The sequence below is a fragment of the Spermophilus citellus genome (genome assembly GCF_964194105.1).
Source record: "Spermophilus citellus genome assembly, chromosome: X".
In the NCBI taxonomy this organism is placed as follows: Eukaryota; Metazoa; Chordata; class Mammalia; order Rodentia; family Sciuridae; genus Spermophilus; species Spermophilus citellus.
In genome coordinates this window covers 10,293,359-10,315,531 of record NC_138190.1, presented here as the reverse complement: position 1 = coordinate 10,315,531, position 22,173 = coordinate 10,293,359, and the positions used below count along the sequence as shown (strand labels likewise).

Genomic DNA, 22,173 nt, shown 5'->3' with positions numbered 1-22,173 from the left:
ATTTCACTGAACATTCAGACCCACACTGACAAGCATCAGGGCCTTGGATAGCTAAGTGAGGGTGGGAAAGAGGTACTGGCTCATGTGAACACTGCTCCTGGTAAGGAATGATTGTGGCTTTGCTGTCTTCTGCAGTCTGTCATTCTTTTACCTTTCCTAACCTGCATGAATTTCACTGAACATTCAGACCCACACTGACAAGCATCAGGGCCAACTAGAAATTAGTAAGATTGCCATTCTCTTATGGTTTGTGGTAAGCCACCTTATAATCACAGCTTATATATTTTATCCTATATTAATGCTTAAAAATGCATGGACTCCTCTTGTAACTATGTTTAAATGGTTAAAAAAAGTGTTTCCATCCTCCTATTCACTATGGTGATCAACATTATAAATGTAATGAAAACTTTAAAAGCTGGTGAATTCCCTCCCAGGTACTAGGGCAACAACCTGGAAATTTTCTCTATTGTCATTTTGGAACTTAAATTTGAATATGGGAAAACTTATCTCCTTGGAATTTAATTAAAGGTAAATAAAGAACATGAACTGTGAAGATTTTATTAGGAAAAAATGGTGATAGTATCCAGCTTCCTCTTTATGCTCCTCTGTTTAACTTCTCAACTGGTCTATGATGGGAGTAATATTCTCACTCTTTGCCAAATACAAGTTTAAGTTTATAGTTCTCCAATCTTTCCAGATAGAGTACTGAGGAATTTGTATGTTTATGGCCTTCTCACTTAATTCTGCAAATAGAAATGGAGGGCAATTTGGCAGTGTTTATCCCAATTTTATGTGAGCAGCTTTTTTAAAAACAACTAAAATTGGTATTGAGATAATTATAGATTCACAGGCAGTTCTAAGAAATAATATAGAGGAGCTCTCCTTGTACACTTAGATCACTTTGCCCCAATGGTAACTTTTTGCAAAATTACAGTACAATATCAGAATCAGTAATAAGCATTCATATAATCTTCTGATCTTTTTCAGAATTCCCCAGTTTTACTTGTGCTCATTCGTGTGTGTGTGTGTGTGTGTGTGTACATGTGCCTATAGTTCTATATAATTTTTCCCATGTGTATGAGCACACCTTTGACTTAGTATTTCCACTCTTGGGAATCTCTCCAAAAATATTTGCATGTGTGCACAAAGAGGTGTGTACAAAAATATGAACTGCAGTTATTTTTGAAGGAGTAAAAGAAATGGTAACATTCTGCTTGCTTTGCTAGGAGAATAAATAAATATTTTTGGCACAATATGGAATGCAGTAGTGAATAAAGAAAGGAACATAGCTATATAAACTGAAATGTAAATATTTACCAGACAAAATAAGTGTGAAAAGCATAAAACAGTATAATAATATAATTTTAAGTGCAAATGTGAAGGGATAGACGTGTGTGTGTGCGCGCGCGCGTGCACACATGTGCACGTGTGTAGATGCATAGGATATATATCTATACATGCACAGAAGTGCATGGAGGATGTGCTTCAAACTATTCATGATGTTTACCAAATGTTTCAACTGGACTCCTCTTGTGTGTGTGTGTGTGTGTGTGTGTGTGTGTGTGTGTGTGTGTATCCATATATCTAAAACAGTAAGGCTTCATTTTTGGAATTAAAACAAGTCTACAATCATTTCACAGACAGAGGATATTTGATAGTAACTCAAAGCTTTCCCCAACTGGGATGAAAAATCCTCTTCCACATGGAAGAGAGGAAGATAGGAATCTAGGAGTGGCCATCAGCCTGAACCATCACCCAAGGGTGTGGTAGAAAATGGAAATTGAAAAGTCACATACACAGAAAGTTAATGTATTTTGTATAGGTAAATTGATAAAATCTTAACAAAATAATATTTTTATAATTAACCATTGAAAGATGGAGGGTCTCTTCCACACCCCATGCCACCCAGGAATCCATTATTCCAATGGAAAATTTTCATTGTTTATCTAGAAGTTAAAATGTGTGGAGGAAGGGTGAAATAGGACATTTAATGAAGTTCTTGCAGCTGAAAGGAAGAAAACAGAAGCTCTTTCCAAATCCTGCATTTTTGTAACATATAGACACATTTTTCCATAAGACACTCCCAGCAAAATTGAAACCACATGTGCAGATGGCCAGGGCGTGCTGTGCATATTACCGTGCAAGCAATTCACAGAGCTGCTGCAAAACTAGCTTTTTCAGCTCTTGGGTGCTGGAGCTTGTCTCAACACCAAGAAGCCCCTAAGTAGCAAACAGATCTCAGCACAGTGAGCAACTTTGCAGGAAGGGAGCTGTTTCCTTCACTCCCTCACCCTACTCCCTTCATTCTCTAAAAGTTACAAACTGAGTTTCCTTCCTGATAAAGTCCAAGGCTTCTTCAGTGATTGGTCTCAGTTTTGGAAAGGACGTGACATCAGCAGTTTTTGCAGACTTAGGGTTGGGGGGCTGTTGTAGGCTTTGGCCAGACTCCAGCCAGCTAGGTGGTATGGTGTGTGTGTGTGCACTCGTGCATTTCTCTCTGACCACAGGTAGTACTCACATTACCCTGCTTGTACTGTTCTCTGTTGCAGACAGTCTGACCAGCCAGCCACAGAACTGGAATTTCCCAGGAACACGAGGAGCCTGGAATTTGGACTTTCCTAAGCAACTGAAGTGGAACGTGGACCAGGAGAGCCCCATGGCTAGTGAACAAGGGGGCAAGAATGGCAGTAAGCCCTTGGGGCCAGGAGGCTATCCTGATACTAGGCTACTTTCAAACCCATTGATGGGAGGTGAGTCTTAGGGGCTGTGAAATCAGTGTGCTGGGGAGGGTGGTTAACTTGCTTAGGAGAGAAGAGGGCTGAGTGATTTCAGTGGGTATGTTTGACATGTGTCCAGGGTGCAGTTGCTGGACAGATGTCCACAGTTTGCTGGTATAGGTCCTTTACATGGTTGTTCAAAAATGTATACACTTCTACTTGCAATGTCCTATTCATGATACAAATTTAATTATCATAGATTATTCTCCAGTAAAAACTATAGCTCCAAACAATCATTCTTTGTGGATCATATGCATTACTCATTGGATTAGAGGATTAAAAGTAATTTATAAATCAAGAAAAAATTGAATGCTAAAATAATTATTGTATTAAAAGGTCTTAGGTGGACTTTGGCATGTAGTTCAGCTATAGTAGAGTTTGTGCTTTGCATGCATGAGGCCCTCAGTTCAATCCCCTGTACTGCAAAAGCAACAAACAACAACAACAACAAACCACAACAACAGTAAAAACGTTTTGGATAGTTGACATAAAAGGCTGAGTTTATAAATGATGTTCAAACACTGAGCACTGATTGATTCGCTTTAAACAGAGAGGTGTTTTACAGGCATGAGCTTCATCTGTCAGAAGAAGTTTTCACCTCTGTATAGAATCCCACACATACAGGCACTGTCACTCTGTTGTGAGCATTTAGCAGGTGCTCTCTTGTTGAAAGGATTCTGAAAAATGGGTCTAGGCATTTAAGGATAGATTATAACATTCAATTTTGCAATTACATTCCTGACACTGGTAGGCTGCTCACAATATTTTTCAATCAGGGGACAAACAACAGGGACTCTGAAGTCAGCAAAGAGTTATTAATCTCCTACTTCACTGGAACAAATAAAATACAAAATGCATTCCCTCTGACTGAGCAGAGAAATCTGCTCACTCATTCATTTATTCATCTGATTTTACTCACAAAACAGGTGGAATACTCAATGGTGAGTAGTCTTTTCATCCACAAAGGCAAAACTGAAGTAGCCAGTGGATACATTGAGCACAGATCTGAAGTGTTAGGGAAGCAGTGTGGCACCAAAAATCACCATTTTAAAAAGAATTTGTTAAACATATGTTTTAAGCAGCAAACTAATAACTATGGGAAAGAATCAGTAATTTGGTTGACTTGTACACAGTTATTTTACAGCTAAGTAATATGTTTATTTTCATTTCCACGTGGGAAAGAGGAACTAGCCACTTTTCACTGTTCAAGGTTTCTAAAGGTCCTAATCTAATGCTGGTTGTAGCAGGAGGAGTGGGTGGAAGTGGGCAAGTGTTATACTCAAAGGTGTGTTGCTTAGAAAGTGAACATGTTGTGAGAGCTAGAATGCAGAATGTTTTAGGGAGTCTAGTGAAGACAAATTTGGAGAGATGGAACCATATAATGAGGCTTTGAAAGCTAGGTGGAGGAATTTAACATTCATGAGCCAGGGAGTTGACAGGTGTTGACAGTTCTGGAGCAGAGACCTAGCAGTAATCAAGGATGTAAGTAAACGAATTGAGTAGCCATAGTTAGGATAGACTGTGGTGGCATCACAGGAGATGCTGCACTAATGCACTGGTTCTCAAACTTGTGTACCTCAACTTCAACTGGATAGGTTGCTAAAATGCAGGTGGTGAGGCTTCTGATGAATTGGTAGGTCTGTGGTGAGGCCTGGGAACCCTCATTCATAGCAAGCTCCCAGGTAATGCTGATGGGGGTGATCATAGAACCACTACACTAATATAAACATAGAAATTAACATTTGGATCAAACCTTGGAAATAACAGAGAAAGGGTGACAATTTCAAAGGAAAGAATAATCAGGCAATGCTGCTTGATTAAATATAAGGGCTCAAAGAAAGAAGTCAGCTCCAAATGGTAAAGTTGTCAAACCTAAATTAGTGTCAGATAGGAGAGCCTGATAAAAGGCAAGTTGGGAAGGAAAGTTGACTTTGGAATGAGTGAGGAAGGGAGGATGTTAACTATAAAGAAGTATGAAATTATGGCATTTTCTGGTAAATGGATGGAGATGGAGACTACCATGCTAAGTGAAATAAGTCAGTCCTAAAAAAAGCAAAGGTTGAATGTTCTTTCTGATGCTGACGTAATGCAGGGAGGAGGGAAGAATAGAAGTCCATTGGATTAGACAAAGGGGAATGAAGGGAAGGGTGGGGGTTGGGAATAGGAAAGACAGTAGAATGAATGGGACATAAGTTTTCTATGTTCAAATATGAATATACGACCAGTGTAACTCCACATCATGTTCAGCCACAAGAATGGGAGGTTATTCTCCATATATGTCAAGATACATGTACTGCCATGTATAACTAAAAAGAACAAATAAAAAAGAAAAAAGTACTAATAACTATGCCTTTTAGACAGCATGTGATACAAAAATGAGACTGGGAAAAGTACAGGTTGGGAGTCAGACCTCAGAATGTTTTTGCGCAGGGGCTGTGGTTCAAAGTCAGTGAAAGAACAAATTTTCTGATGGCCAAGAGCTGAGAGCCAAGGATTAAGCCCTGGGACAGACCTCTGGTCAAGGATGTGGGACCAGTGAGTTGGACAAGGAAGCAGGAAGAGACTCTGGATGTTGTAATTCCGCACGGACTAAGGGAAGAAAAGTTTTCAGAGAACTGCAAAATACAAGGATAGATTCCTGGACACCTTTGATTTTTCATCTCCTCCTCTGAATCAGACTGACATACTCCTACTCACACCTTCTGCACCCAGCTGGGCAACTGTTGCCATGAAACCCTCTTAGTCTTTTTCCCAATTCCTACTTAAAGTGGAGTCATTCTCTGCTTTGCACCAGTCTTGCACTTGGGATAAAACCTCAGTTATATCTGGTTGCATTTGTTTATGCTTCTCAAGTTTTGACCTTGGTGAAGTGTGGAATGTGGAACACTCAGAGTGCTGTTTCCAAATTGCCATCCTGAGAAATTCAGTTCTGCTGAAGCATGTCCCCTGGCACAAGGACAAGTCAGAGGGAAAATAGGGCCTAGGGATGGTTCATCTTGGGGAATTTTGCTGCTCCCATCTTTACCTGCAGGTTCTTTGCCTCCTTCTCCAGAAGGAGGGAGGAAAGGCTGTGAGGATGGACAGCCAACTCTTTATAGAAAGATTTCTTTAAAGATCGACTCTCCTGTCCCAAGTGCATGGAAAGAATATCTCTTTCCTGAAAGTACCTTGTTATGAGTTGAATTGTGTTCCCAGAAAGATACATTGAAATACTAACCCTCCATAACACAGAATGGGACCTCATTTGGAAATAGGGTCATTTGTTTAAATGAAGTTATACTGGAGTATGTGGGCCTTTAATTCCACATTACTGGTATTTTTGCAAGAATGGAGAAGACACTTAAAGGGAGAATGCTGTGTAGTTACAGGGGCAGAAGTCGGAGTGAAGAATCTACAAGCCAAGGAATGTCAGGGATGAGTGTTGATTGACTGAAGCTGGAGGAGGCAAGGAAGGATATCCTCCTTGAGCCTTTGGAGATAGCATGGTCTTGCTGACACTTTGATTTCAAACTTCTAATCTCTGGAACTGTGAGATAATAAGGTTTTATTGTCTTAGGTCCACTTAGTTTGTGGCACTTTTTAATGGCAACCCTAAGAAACTAATTCATATCTAGTCCATAGACGCTTTGGAAAATACATTGGAGGATAAACTAACCACCACAACTCAACCAAATACATGACCACTCTTCCCATTTTTAGTATTTGACCTTTGGATTTTTGCCTGCAGGCTGATACCTATAAGAGGAATTTCTTTTTTTCACTCTATTGAGCCACCCTGTAGAGTTTTCACATTTAAACAGAAAACAGATAGGAACAGGCATGGAATGGGGAAAAAAATCATTCTCTTATGGTGAATTCTTAGATATTGGTGGACCTCATCAAGGTAAAGTTTTCTGAGGGAAATCTGTCCGTTAAACAGAATGGGTGATAATGTAAGATTCCTATGGAGAATGGAGAGAGAGCAAATGAGTGAGTGAGCAACGGTGGATGATGGAATTGGAAAAAGAATTGCAGTGGGCAGGTGCAATTTGCCCAAGAGTTGTCTTAGTGGGTCTTTCTCTTTGCCTCTTTCTGACTTTGAGACTCCCATTTCTCTTTTGCATTTATCCTGGAATCAAATTAAGGTCCACTGTGATTGCAAACACAATACCCAGATCCTCTCTGATGTTGAATCATGCCACCGAATCCATCATTATCATGTTCCAAAAACCAGAGGCAAATGTGCCTATCCCCTCAGGACAACCCCAAAGAGAGGTCTTTTCTCCTATTGACCTTGCAAAATGTTTCTCGAGATGGATAGATTAATGCCACTGCCCAGCCTTCACTAGTGCTTTCAGCTTCGTTAATAGCTCTTTCAGAATGTACCAATTAGTGCATTTAAAATCTCTGCTGAAATAATGGAAGTTTTAGAAATCATTCCAGAAAGTGCAATAAAAATGAAATAGCCTTCCTAATGTGCAGTAGGTTTGATAGAGACATGAGTTTCTTAAAAATGGTAAGTTTATTGGCACCAATTAGAGGACTTGTGGAGTGGTTTTGTTATGAGAGCTCCCTGCCCCATTTTACCTATGAGATATGCTACTGGATCTGGGGGTGCTGCCAGTGACCTCATTTTTCATCTATTTTTTGGCAGAAAAACCAATAGATCATGGCTGAATAAGTGTTGAGAATCCTTAGTATGTGTCAAGAGCTTGTATAATGTGTTACATGTAGATAATGACCCTTGAGTTTCAAAGACTTTGGTGGACTCAGTGGAAAAGAGTATTATAATCTTCAATCTCCCCTTTATCCATGATGCTCGTACTGTGAACATCATCCACATTTTGGCAGGAAAACTAGGTCCCCTTTTCTGCATGGTTGGCTGTTTCTAGCTGTCAGTTAGCAGGAAGGCAGGTGAGGCTACTTCTGGTCTTAACTGGACACATGATAAGCCTACAGCTCATTTCGTGCTTGAGGGATAGGCCCGGGAAAACTCTGCAGGAGCACCAGGTCCTACCAGGTTGTTTTAGTCAGCTTTTTCACTGCTGTGACTAAAAGACCTGACCAGAACAACTGTAAAGGAGGAAAAGTTTATTTAGGGGCTCATGGTTTCAGAAGCCTTAGTTCATAGACAGCTGGATCCATTCCTTGGGGCTTGAAGTGAGGCTGAACATCATGGTGGAAGAGTGTGGGGAAGGGAAGCAACTCACATGATGATCAGAAAGGAGAGAGAGAGAGAGAGAGAGAGAGAGAGAGAGAGAGAGAGAGAGAGAGAGAGAGAGAGAGACACTCCACTCTCCAAATACAAAATATATACCTATAGCCATGCCCACAGGACTCACCTTCTCTAGCCGCATCCTATCTGCTTTCAGCTACCACTCAGTTAATCCCATCAGGGGGATTGATTCACTGATTGGATTTAGGCTTTCATATCCCAATCATTTCTCTTCTAAATCTTGCATCGTCTCACACATGATCTTTTGGGGGACACCTTACATCTAAACCATAACACAGGCAGACCCTCATTTGAATTTCACAAGGTGCAAGTCTCTGCTAATCTCTTCACTGTTTTCCAGAGCGAAACAGCAAGTGGACTAATCTGTGTTGCAAATTATGGTGTTTGCTAAACTGTATATGTGTGTTTGTGTGTGCTCATGCATGTATGTGCATGCACACACAATCTGTGTGCTCTGAATGTTAGAAAACTATTAATGTATCCATTGTCACTATTCCAGGTTTTTACACAATCATTCAATTTGTTCTGAGACCTGCTGAGGGCAAAGATCTTGTATAAATATGAGATGGATTGATGCTTCACAAGAACCCATGCTTTTCTTTTTGGGCAGTAGTATAGGATAGTGTGACAGGCTTAACAAACCCTAGATCAACTTTTTAAGTTAGGAGGGGAAACACTGCCCCATACATTACTGATGGGAATATAAAGTGGAATATAATATCAAAAATGTATCATCATTATCATATAGCAGTTCCACTCTTAGGTGTAGACACAGGAGAATTGAAACATACATCCACCAAAAAAGTGTACATGAATGTTTTTAGCAGCATTATTAATAATAGACCCAAAGTGCGAACAACACAAAATTACATCAACTGATGAGTAAATAAATAATATGTGGTCCATCCATACAATGAATATTTGAGCAAAAAAGGGATGAAGACTAATGTATGCTATAATGTGGATGAACCTTGAAACGTTAGACTACATGAAAGAAGCCAGTCATAAAGGAACACATATTGTGTGGTTCTGTTTACATGAAATGTTCAGAATAGGCAAATCCACAAGGACAGAAAATAGATCAATGGTTGCCAGGGTTTGGGGAAGTGCAAATGTGGAGTGAATGTTAATAGGCATGGGATTTCATTTTGGAGTGATGAAAATGTTCTAGAATTGATTGTGGTATCGGTTGCACAACTCTGTGAATGTAATGAAAAGCAGTGAATTGTACACTTGAAATGGGAAAATTGTATAGGATGTGAATTATAGCTCAATGAAGCTGTTAGCTAGCTAGCTAGCTCTATATGGACATTGGTATTGTCAGCCCCTTACTACGTGTGCCAGGACAATCCTCTGTACTTCTCAGAAAGACGCAGACTGTCTGCTCTGCAGATACTATCTTCTCTCTGTGTGCAAAACATCAGGTAGCTTTTGCTTTTCTCTCAGAGAAGTACATAATTCTATTTTCCCTAAATAGGAAAAATAATGGTTCAATCATGAACGAGTAGAAAGTAAAACTCATTTTTATCTACACTTAATAATATAATTGTAATATTTTTATGACATCTGAACAGTTACAATTTAGGACCCCAAATAATTGCTTAGACGGTTTAGACTGTCAGCTCTAATAATCTTAGAGCTTTAAGAAGTTTGAGGAGTGTGGCAGCTCTATTTCTTAGCCGCTAAGCACTTGGAAGAAAAACTGGACTAATCATCACATGTAGTGATCCATTAGGATGCACTTGCAAATCTGTTTAAAACTGATTTTCAAAACCTTCCTTAATTTTTGTTTTTTTTTCTTTCTGGCTCAAGATTTTGTGTAAATGATATTTTGCATTATCAGGACCAATGGAGTGCACTTAGTTGTCTTTTTAATTCTAATTGGGGGCTAAATATTTTCATATCTGTAGACTGGAATTTAGATTCCAAGTCCTAGAAACAGCAGTATTGTTGCTGAATTAGGAATCTAAAAGAATGCTGTGAGACACTGAATGAGCATGAGGATTTGGGGGTGGGAAAAGACATCCACTTAAGGTACTTTGCCCTAAGATCTTAGTGACCTCACAAGGAAAGCATTGGATGGGCATGTGTAGGTGGCCTCATTCCACTTCCTTCCTCTTATGTACTTGATACTTAATGAATCCATCTGGAACCATGGTAATTTGCTCACTGGGACAGATTTTCCGGGGCACTGATGGCTCCAGGTGGCAGGCAGGCCATAACCACCACGTGTTAAATGCAAAGTGTTCTTGCCTTCTCCTTCATGGCCTTTCAGTTTGCAAGGCATTAGTCACCACTCTGGTTCTCCAGGTTTCCTCAGCTTTTAGGAAGCTATGAGTTCTCAAGCAAGGCAGAACTGGTATCAGACCATCCACCTTGTTTGTATGTCACATGTTTACCAAAGCAGGCAGAGCTGGCGCTTACACAAGCTCAGGCAAGTCTCTTCACACACACTTCCTGCATCTGTTTGTTCTAGAAATCAGATGCAGCTTGAGATGAGAAAAAAAATCAGGTCTGTGCCTCATTAAGTACATCCACACTTAATTATAAGGCGAGATGAAAGCATTTAAAGTGTTAGGGTAAGGATAACAGGCTTTTTTTTTCCCTATGTGGCTATTTGTTCCTCCTATATTAGACTATAAATTTGCTATTTTTAATAGCAATGATTATGGGATGTAATTGAGATTCTCTGTTTAGTGTTAGGGAAAGATGTGGATAATATGTACTGAGTCATGGCTGTATATATTGCTGTCCTTAATTCACTAAAAAGGAAACTGAAGATCAGAACCTCTCATGGGTCCCACTTTCAGAAGAGGTCAAGTGGGTCTGGATTCAGAGCTTTCTTTTAACCACACTGGCACACTGCTTTTGGAGGGTAAATAATATCCTTGTTTCAAGGTCTGATTTGTGCTTAATATTAGGACAGGAGGTAATCCATAAATAGATAAGGTTCTGTTTAGATTTGATTCCAAACCTAATGGTGTATGTAATTACATGATTACTACTATTAGTATATGGCACTGTTTGCTGAGATGCCAAAGTTTGCATTTCATGCAGGAAACTAGACTGGCAAACACAGCTTAACACACTAATGCTGGTAATTAGTGAAGCTCTCACTTAACTAAATGGGCCATTTGTCTTTGAGACAGTGTGAAATGGAAGTACTGTCATCTATCATCCCAATCTGCCTCTTTTAAAAAATTTGTTAAATATCAAGGAGTGGGATGGTTGGATCATATGGTGGTAGATCAGGGGGAGAGAGAAGATGAGGGAAAGTGAAGGTACTGGGGAATGAGATTGATCAAATAAGTTTTTTTGCATGTTTCAATAGGGCATATTAGGTATTAGGTACAATTATAATGCATAAATCAATCAATCAATAATAGCTTTGAAAAACTGTTGAATTAAAACTAATTTTATTTTAACTGATATGTAAAAATAAGAGTTGTAGATATTTACGGAGGAACCATGTGAAGGTTTGATATCTACATTGTGCAATGTTTAAATTAGGTTATATGTCTATCTCCTCAGACATCATTTCTTTATGGTGAAAACTTTCAAAATCATTTATTCTAGCTTTTGAAATATACTGTACACAATTGTTATCTACAATTATCCTCCTATGCAGTAGCACAGCAGAACTTCTTGTTCCTACCTACCTGTAACTTTATACATGTTGATCAACTTCTCCTTATCCTTCCCTCCCCACTTTTCCCTGGCCTCTGGTAGCCACTACTCTACTCTAAACTTCTATGAGATCAGTTTTTAGATCCCACATGAGTGACCTCATGAGGTACTTGTCTTTCTGGTATTTCCATGCCTGGCTTATTTTCACCTAACATAATCATCTCCCAATCTGTCTCTTTTGGTCCCAGTTTGGGCGCTGACCATATAGTTCTTTAGTTATCCAGACATTTCAGATGTGTGCAAGAAACATCAATAGAGAAATGCTGAAGACCTGTTGGGGATTTTTCTTGAGTGACTCCTATGCCTCCATTCAGGACCTGTTAGGCTCTAAATTGCTGAGTAACAAGGAGCCTCCCAGTCTAAGTGCATTAGTAGGATGTGACCTGTTCCTCCCTTTTCATACAGATGTTGTGTCTGATTGGTCTCCTATGCATGAAGCTGCAATCCATGGACGCGTGCTGTCTCTGAGGAACCTCATCAGCCAGGTAGCTCTTTAAAAAAAATGGTGAATAGTAAGCACATCCTATTGCTATGTCAAACTTAGAAAAAAGAAACTGTAGACTGATATTAAGATATGAATTTCCTATCGAGCAGCATGAGGTGAATCTTGTTCTTTTTTTTTTCATTTTTCTTGGTTATTTTATCATTTCCTTCTTTGTTGGCTGGCATGATACCAGAGTTTAGTACAATGCTAAGCACACAGTAGGTACTGTGCTAAATATCTATTAAATGAGTAACTGGTAAGTTAGCACATTTAAGGTGCCTTCACTTTGTTCAATAATCTGTGTTCTTAAAAACTATCATGTAAAACAGGGATTCTCAATGTGGCAAATTTATCCTTCTGGGGACATTTGAAAATGTTGGTTGTCACACTGGGATGGTGGTGATAATAGCATCTAGAGGGTAGAAACCAAGGATGCTGCTAACCATTGTACAGTGCACAAGACAGCCCTTCCCCTCAAAAATTATCCATCCCAGAATGTCAGTAATGCTAAGGTTGAAAATGCTTAATGTATAGTAAATGCTTGAAAATGTCTTTTAAAATATGTAGTCTTGTAGCCAAGGGGAGGGGACATGGGGTAGGAAAGATGATGAAATGAGATGAACATCATTACCCTATGTATATGTATGACTGCATAGTATACAACCAGAGGAATGAAAAGTTGTGTTCCATTTGTATACAATGCATTTCAAAGACATTTTAAGTTCTGTTAAATCCCCGGTTGACCGTGGCTCTGAACAGTTTGATTTTAGATTCTCTGCCTCCCCATTGTAATTTCCAGTGCACACTGATTTGGGTTTTGCTGGCTTGAAACTAATGGGAACCCACATAAAGGTATTTTTAAGAAAATAGTTCAAGCCACCATTCAAAATCCCAATCACGTTTTTGTTCAGAAAGTTTTGTTCTGTAAAATTATACTGTATCTTTTAAGTTAGGAACTCTTAATACCTTCTGTGCTATGGACCTCTTTGGTAATCTGACTAAGTCTATGCACCCCTTCTTTGAGTAAAGTTTTAAATGCATAAAACATAACACACAGGAAATCTATCAAAATATTAAAACAAATTTGTGACATAACATGTAGGCTTTAAAGTAATTCATTAAAGAAGATCTAGTGGTGATTCTAATAACTATCATAATTTTTAAGTAGGATAAGCCTATATTTAGAGATATTTAAAATACATACCAATCTGGAAAGCAGTATGGAGATTTCTTAGAAAACCTGAAATGGAACCACCATTTGACCCAGCTATCTCACACCTTGGTCTATATTCAAAGTACTTAAAAAGGTCATACTACAGTGATACAGCCACTTCAATGTTTATAGCTGTACAATTCATAATAGCTAAATGGTGGCAGCAACCTAGATGCCCTCCAGTAGATGAATGGATAAAGAAACTGGTGGTACATATACACAATGGAATATTACTCAGCATTAAAAGAGAATAAAATTATGACATTTTCAGGTAAATGGATGGAGTTGGAGAATATCATTCTAAGTGAAGTAAGCCAATCCCCAAAAAACAAATGCCAAATGTTCTCTCTCATAAGTGGACGCTGATCCATAATGGGGTGTGTATGTGTGGGGAGAATGGAAAAACTTTGATTGGACCAAGGGGATGGAGGAAAGGGGAGGGGACATGGGAGTAGGAAAGATGGTGGAATGAGATGAACATCATTACCCTAAGTGCATGTATGACGGCACATGTGGTGTGACTCTATATCGTGTACAACCAGAGGAATGAAAAGTTGTGCTACATTTGTATACGATGCATTGAAAAGCTTTCTGCTGTCATGTATAACTGATTAGAACTAATAAAAAATAAGTTAAATAAAAATACATTGAAAAATCATAGTGCATAAAAATATCAGTGATTTCTATTGGTGACAGTACTATAAATTGTTTTTACTATTGTGATTTGTTATCTACATTCATTTATTGAAGGACATGTAGAATTTCAGATAGAGGTTAGTGAAAATAAAAGTTCTTTTTTTTTAAAAAAAATGCAATTTCATGGACCTAAATAGATTAAGAAATCCTCCTATAAGAAAAATAGTTTCTAAAGAAAAAATTTTATACTATCCTAAGCCACTATCTTAAGCTGTCTTTCATAGCAGCAGCCTATTATAAGTAGAAATATAGATTATAACATAACTCTAGCAAAAATGTTAGTCTGCTTCTCAGATAAAATGAAATATTAACTCTATTTTGATAGGATGAAAAATGATAATTTCAGCTTTTATATATTACTTGTTAAATTGGACAGACATTTATTTATATTCAGTTATTTATGTGTTTACTGAACATCAGCCAGAAGAATGTTTTTATCTAAGCTCTAGCACATTATTTGAGTGAGTTATCATCCTGGAGTCTCAATTTTGTCTTCACAAAGTAAACATTCTGATAACTACCTGCATCAGTGCACCTCAAAACTCAGCAACCACCCCAAAACTCAGTGGCATAATGTGGTAGTCATGATTTCTTGCTAATGAGTGTTTGAATCAGCAGGTCTAAGCTGGGCTTGACTGGGCTCTGCTCCAAGCTGTGGATTGGGTACAGCTCTGCTACACATTCTCTCTCATCCCTTACAGACTACTGGTTACCTGAGGGATTATCTTTTTTGGCAAAAGGCTGGAGCAGAGCAGGGCAAGCTCAACCTTGCAAGAATACAGTACTTCCAATCTTTGCTCATGGCAATGTGCTAATATCCCATTGTTTAAAACATCACATGACCTATCTCCAAAGTCAAGGATTTAGAAAGTATGTTTTGTTAATATGAGGCCATGAGAAGGTTGTGAATGTGTTATACCGTCAGAGGTGAGTAATGTCCTGAGAACCAAAATTCAATCTATTATGCTAACTTAAATCTAACTTAAATGAGCTTGACAAAATTTACTGAGGTGATATATGTAAATTATTTATTTCAGTTACAGCCATCACAAATATTATCTATTTTCTTATTACAGTCTACATGGCATTTTAGATATTCAAAGAATACTGAAAAGCATTTTTGGCAAACTAAAAAGATATTTTACTAAGAGGAATAAGATAAGGCATTCAAATGAGTATAAAACAAAGAAAAAATCATAAAAAATTCTCATTAGGTCGAAGAAAGGAAAAGCCAAATCTGTAGTTAGTCATTCTGTATCATAGCTTACCATTGAAATGATTCAGGATGATTTTTTTAAAAGAATAAAAAGAATAAAAATGCTAGTCTAGGCCAGGCCTCATGCATTGGTATTTTCTTTTAAAAGCTTCTCTGGAACAACTGGGTTAAGGGGTAAGAAAAGTTTATTTTGATAGTTGTAAGAGGGGGAGAAGCATTTGACACAAAAGGAGTATAGCATGAGAAAAAGAACAAAAAATATCAATAAGTTGGATTTCATTAAAATTTACAACTTCATGAAAGGGCCATATTTAAAAAAGCAAGGAGGTGGGCTGGGGTTGTGGCGTGATGGTAGAGCACTCGCCTAGCATGTGTGGGGGCCCTGGGTTTGATCCTCAGCACCACATACAGGTAAATAAATAAAGGTATTGTGTCTATCTACAACTAAAAAAATATTTTTAAAGTGTATATTGTTATTAAAAAAGAAAAAGCAAGGAGGTGCTGGGTGTAGTGGCATACATCTGTAATTCCAAGTGACTCAGGAGGCTGATGTGGGAGGATCACAAGTTCAAAGTCAGCCTCAACAATTTAGTGAGGCCCTAAGCAACTAAGCGAGACCCTGCCTCAAAATGAAAAATAAAAGGACTAGGGGTGTGGCTCAGTGGTAAAGCACCTCTGGATTCAATCCCCAGAACACTCCCTACCCCATCAAATATGAGGAGACAAGGCATAGACTAAGAGTAAATATCTACAAATCTTTTTTTTTCTTTTGTGGAGCAGGGGATCAAAACCACTAAAAAATATTTTCAATCCTTTGAAATTCCTAATATAATTCACACTCAATATTAGATTTCATTGTCTAAAATCAATACAAACAAAAATAAAGGCAGGAATCCTAACAGAGAAAATGAAAAAGAGACTTGAGCTGGCAATTCATAATAGGGAATATCCAAATATTCAATAAATGTCAAACTGTGCTTATTATTTTTTTAATGTTTTTTTAATTGTTGATGGACATTTATTTATTTATCTATTTATATGTGGTGCTGGGAATTGAACCCAGTGCCTCACACATGCCAGGCAAGTGCACTACCACTGAGCCATACCCCCAGCCCCTGTGCTTATTATTAGATTTTGAGTAATATAAATTAAAAATTTGAGTTACTATTACTCTTTGACCTTACTAGAAGGGTTAACTTTGGAGAGACTGATCATACCAAGTGTTGTTAAGGATATGGAACAACTAGAACTCTTTTTCTTTACCAGTGGGAGTATAAATTTGTACAAACCACTTTGGGAGATTAGTACATAATATCTATTAAAGCTAAACATATTCCTGACTCAGCAATTCCATTTCTAGGTATGTACATAGTAGATATGATATGTGTATATATAAAAAGACAGGTACAGGTATATTCATACAGCCTTATTCATGATGGCAAGTTAAAAAAAGTTGAAAACAACCCAAATGATTTTTTTAAAAAATAAATGACAGTAGAATGCATTATAATTCTTATTACACATATACAGCACACTTTTTCATATCTCTGGTTGTATATAAAGTATGTTGACACCAATCTGTGTCTTCATACATGTACTTTGGATGATGATGCCTATCACATTCCACCATCCTTGCTAATCCCCTGCCCCCTCCCTTTCTCTCCCTCCCCTCTGCCCTATCTAAAATCAATAAAAAAGAAAGATATTTCACATATAGAAATGTTTGTTCAGCTGCTAACCATTTTTTCTAAAAGTAACAATTGATTTTTTTCATACTCATGAATTTTCTCTCTGGAACATGGGAATGAATGAATAGCATTTGTTTCTAAATTCTCTCAGATTTTCAAAAGCAGTACCAAGAATTTTTGTCTCATTACTTAGGAAGGATGCATTTGGTATAATTTGTTTGCTCAGAAGAAATTATTTTATATGAGAAAATGCAATGTTGCTATGGCAATACATCAGAAGAAATTACAAATAAAAAGCAATATGATATTTAAAAAAGAAAACAACCCAAATGTCCATCAAATGTAAAATAATAATTATGGCATATGATTTTGTTAACTTTCTATGACTGTGACAAAATACCTGAAAAAAATGAATTTATAAGTAGGAGATGTTTGTTTTGCCTCATAGTTTCTGATGTTTCAGTGCACAGTCACTTGACTCTGTTGCTTTGGGTCTATGACAGCAAAGTACATCATGGAAGAAGCTGGTGGTGGAGGAAACTGCTTATTTTGAGGTGACCAGGAAGCAGAAAAAGAGAGAGGAAGGGACAAGGGTTCCATTATTCCCTCTAAGGGCAAGCCCCTTGTGACAGTTTCTTTCCACTAGGCCTGACCTCTTAAAGGCTCTACCACTTTCCAATACTGCCATAGACTGGGGATCAATCCTTTAAAACATGGGCCTTTGGAGGATATTCCAGATCTGAGCTATAGTAGTTATTGAGTGAAATTGTATATAGCAGTGAAAATGAATGAATGAGTGAATCCAACCAACATGTTGAAATAAAAATAGCCAAGCACACTCATAAAAATTCATATTTTATGGATCAATTAATATAATGTTCAAGCCCACAGAAAACTCATTTATGGTTTAAGAAGTTAGTTTCATGAATATCTTTGGGGATGAGAGGTAGATAGTAATTTGAATGAGGCATATGCAGCCTTCTGGTAATGCTTGTTTTCTTTACCTGTTTGGTGGTTATATAGGTATGTTTTTTTTATGATGATTCACTGAGATTTACACCTAGGATCTGTGAACATTTTTATATGTATTGCATGCCAATAAAAATTATTTAAAAAACAACAATGGCGATTTGTTAGGTCAACAGAAAGCAATCAAGCTACCACTTGACCATATCAGTGACCTTTTTGTCTCAAGACTGAACATTAGAATCCCCTTGGGCTGTGGGGGCCCTTAGAAATACTGATGACTGAATTCATCCTCTTTTGATTCTATTGCAATTGCTCTGGAACAGAGCCTGGATATCACGACGTTCCTAAAGCTCCTCAGGTGATTCTTTTTTCAGTAATGTCTCACCACAAGCAAATGATGAGGACTGGCTTTTCAGAAACTAGAATAAAATTCCTGATCCTGCCCCCTGTGATTCTTAAAGGGCTAAGTCACTATCAGGGTGGAAACAAGATAATTGGCAATGTGATACAGTACATCTTTAGGATATGGCAGCTGATTGAAGGCTAAGTGACAAAGAAGAACAAATTTCAGATAATAAATGCCTGGAAGTTACTGAGTGCTAAATTTTTCATACATCATTTTTAGTCATCATAATCATCTTTTAAGACAAGTACACTTCCCATTTTACAGAAAAATAATTGAGGATCAGGGAGATAAGTAACCAGCCTAAGGTCACACCACTTTCTTGGTGATGGTGCTAATATTTGAACTTGGGAATTGGGAATTATTCTGCCGTCCTCCCTCCTAAGGCCTCAGTTCTAGGTTATTAAACAAGATGATGGAGCAGGCAAGAGAATCGTGGTTGGCAAAATGGAGCTTTCATTCAGGTTGGCAAAGGCTGAGTTTGTTGCTAGCTGGGTCTCAAGATAGTTATGTCTTAGCATGGAAATAGAAAATGTACCATGGGTGGAGATTTAGATTTGATGGTAAGTTTGTGTGTACGTGTGTGTGGGGTGTTGTGGGAGAAAGGGGTAAAGGGAGAGAGTCAGTACTGAGAGAAAAGAAAAAGATTAGAGTGTAGCAGGAAATGAGGGTCAGGACACTGAGATCTGGAAGCAATATTTTATTAGTGGCGCCATGGCCCAGAGGGATGACTCCCAAAGTCTGAGCCCCAAGCATGGCCAGGCTTTTGCTTTTATACATAAGCACGTTTTGGGTACATCAAGGCAACAGAGTTGGTGCACTTCTATTGGAGGGTGCAGTCTACATTCCTTATATGGGTACAAGCTTGTCAATAGCCTAGGTACTCTTAGGTCATATGGCTTAGGGACTCTTGACTGCACTAAGCCTAAAGGGGGATTGATTTGTTCCCACTACATTGTTCCTGCTTCTGCTACAGTGGTTATCTGTTATGGGTACCTGTTAGCTACTGCCAGCCCTATGGTTAAATGTCAGTATGCAGAGCTGCTGTGTGTCAGTGTGCAAAACCACAGCCTGTTAGCTCTTAAACTGCTAATGTTTCCATTCTGTTCTACCACAAGAAGGAAAGGTCGGAGTCGGTCAAAGAGAGAAAAAAGGTCATCAGAAGTTGAAAATCAGATAGAGCTGGATTTTAAAAGTCAGAGGAGAGGTTTCATGAGGTCAACATGAATATGTAGCAAATTCAGAGGTGAAAGGAGGAGAAGGACAGAATATTACATATGGGTTTGATAAAGAAGAAGTCACTGGCCAGGTGCGGAGATGGGGGGTGCAAACCCATAATCTCAGCAGCCTGGGAGGCTGAGGCAGGAGGATCATGAGTTCAAAGCCAGCCTCAGCAACTTAGGCCCTAAGCAACTTAGCAAGACCACACAGAGTCTCAAACTATAAAAAAGGACTGGGGATGCACGTCAGTGGTTAAGCACCCTTGGCTTCAATCCCTGGTACCAAAAGCAAAACAAAAAATAAAAACAACAAAAAAGAAGCCACTGGAGATATTTAAAAGCCATTTCAACAGGATTGCATGGGTAGAAGATGAGAGAATGAATGGGAAAAAAGGATAGACAATGGGCATAAGCAAGTTTTGAAAAAAAAAAGGGAGAGTGAAGGGAAGAAGGGCATAGAATGGTAGCTTGGCAGAGGGTTGGGACTGACAGAAGGGAAGAATTCGAAAATAAAAGGAAGGTGTGCCAGAAAGGAGAGACCTGGGAAATGAATGCATGTGAGAAGGTGGATGACAGAAGGTCATGGACATAGGTCTTGGGCATTGAAAAGGCACTGGCTGTCAGGGTGAATTAATATATTTCTTCCTCAAAGAAAGGAGCAAAGAAAAAGAAAATAGGAGAAATGTGGGGAGATTTTAGGGGTGGAGAAAAGGGGCCTGTAGGAAACTCACATTAAATGGCTGTGACTTCCTTGATAAAGTAGGAGGGAATGATGTTTTCTATGCATATGACTGAGACAGGTGTTCATGATCTTCCTTTCTGTGGTAACTGTGGATGGGGAAAAAATCCTAATCATCTTTGTGGTCAGTTGGTTCAATGTAGGTGAGCATAAGAATTTTGGGGCTTGGACAGAAAGTTGCCAGGTCCCAAATACTTTATTTCCTCTGTGCCCTGACATTATACAGATCTAAGAACCCACCCCAAAGATCTTCTGATCATAGGCTGAGATTAGGTGACATTTGATAATCATTGAAGAGCTCACAGGTCAGAGGTGTGCAAGCCAGCCAGGTGGAAGCTCATTTTACGCTTTCCCTCATTATTCTTAGTTGTATATTTGTTATTATTAATAAGCACTAACTAGGAAAATCCTGTGTCAGATTGTGCAGACTTGGCTGGGTGGGATTAGAAGGAATCTTCTTTCAAATTCTACATGCTAGTTGAAGGTGGCAACTGCATGGTTCTGGAGGTGATGTGGCTCTCATGGTCACTCCTTGCTTGCTTTGCCTTGCTGACCCATTGTGTACCTTTTTTTATGGGCCACTCTTCTTGTGATTGTCCTTTACCTGAGTGTTGTGCCTGGACCTGTCTTCCAACCATTTGTATCTGATACCCTCACATAATTTTTGCCTCATGTGGACATTATACCTTCTTTTGTTGCATTGATGAAACTACTTTTTAAAAATCTGTAAAAAATTTCCCTGCCTAACTGGGCAGTTAAGTCAAGTATGAATAGTAAAGTAAGAAATGATGTATTCTTTTCTTTTATCAAGACCAGAGTTGGCAATTTTCCCATAAAGAACCAGATAGTAATATTTTAGACTTTGCAAACTAATTTCTGTTTTAACTACCTTGTTCTGCTGTTGTAGTGCAAAAGCTGTCACAAACAATATGACAATGAGTGGACAGGGCTGTATTCTGGTAAAACTTTAACACTGAAATAATTTGGATGTATCACAAAGTATTCTTTTGATTTCTTTTCAGCCATTTAAAATATAAAAATCATTCTTAGTTACTGCCCTATACAAAAAAATAGACTGTGGACTATTTTGACTCATGAATTGTTGTTTTGCTCATCCCTTTGTTAAAACCAAGACAAGCTAGGAAGGCCAAGAACAAAAGTAAATGTCATCAGGGAACAGAATTTTGGTTTCTTTTGAGAAGAAAAATTGGATAAAAGTGGTATTTTTATCACATACATTATTGAATCTGGTATATTACCAAATATAGTAGTTATATTTTCAAGAAAGATTTTATTAGTTAATACGAACATTTTACTTTCCTAAAGCAATAAATCACATTTATGTTTCCTAAAAGGCACATGTAGTATATTCTGTGTTCCCTTGAAGTTTCCTTATAATTGTCCTACAAGAAAGAGACACTGGTTAACTTGTTAGAATTTCATAATTGCTTGTTAAACCTAGCAATTTAGGATATGCTAACTTGAAAACTTTTAATTTGAGAAGTAGAACAAGCAAACTAACTTAAACACATATGTGCAATTTAAGAAATAGTAATGGTAATGAGAATTTTGCCATGTGATTGCCCCCCCCCAGGTCAAGAAATGGAAAAAAAATAGCACATTGCTGGCTCCCCCAAAGGACCACCTACCCCATTGCTCCCCTTGCACTTTTTCTCTTCCACAGAAGTAACCATATCCTGACTTCCTTGCTTTGTTAAGGTTTTATTTCCCATGTGTGTATTCTGAAACAATATATGTTAGGTGTGCCTTATTTTGAATTTTATGTTAATGCAGTCATTCAGTATATCTCATATTGGGTCTTTTCTTCTTTTGCTCAACATTATTTTCATAGGCATCATCCTTGCA

General features: G+C 38.2%; 1 protein-coding gene across 2 annotated transcripts in view; it reads left to right on the top strand.

Moving 5' to 3' along the window:
* ASB9 (ankyrin repeat and SOCS box containing 9) overlaps positions 1-22,173 on the top strand; it is a 36,518-nt gene that overhangs the window by 1,987 nt on the left and 12,358 nt on the right. For both annotated transcript variants that reach the window (XM_081277296.1, XM_081277297.1), the window contains exons 2-3: positions 2,550-2,750; positions 12,085-12,164. In XM_081277296.1, coding sequence (XP_081133422.1) covers positions 2,657-2,750; positions 12,085-12,164 — 174 coding nt within the window. In that variant the 5' untranslated portion in view covers positions 2,550-2,656. The remainder of the gene's footprint in view (positions 1-2,549; positions 2,751-12,084; positions 12,165-22,173) is intronic.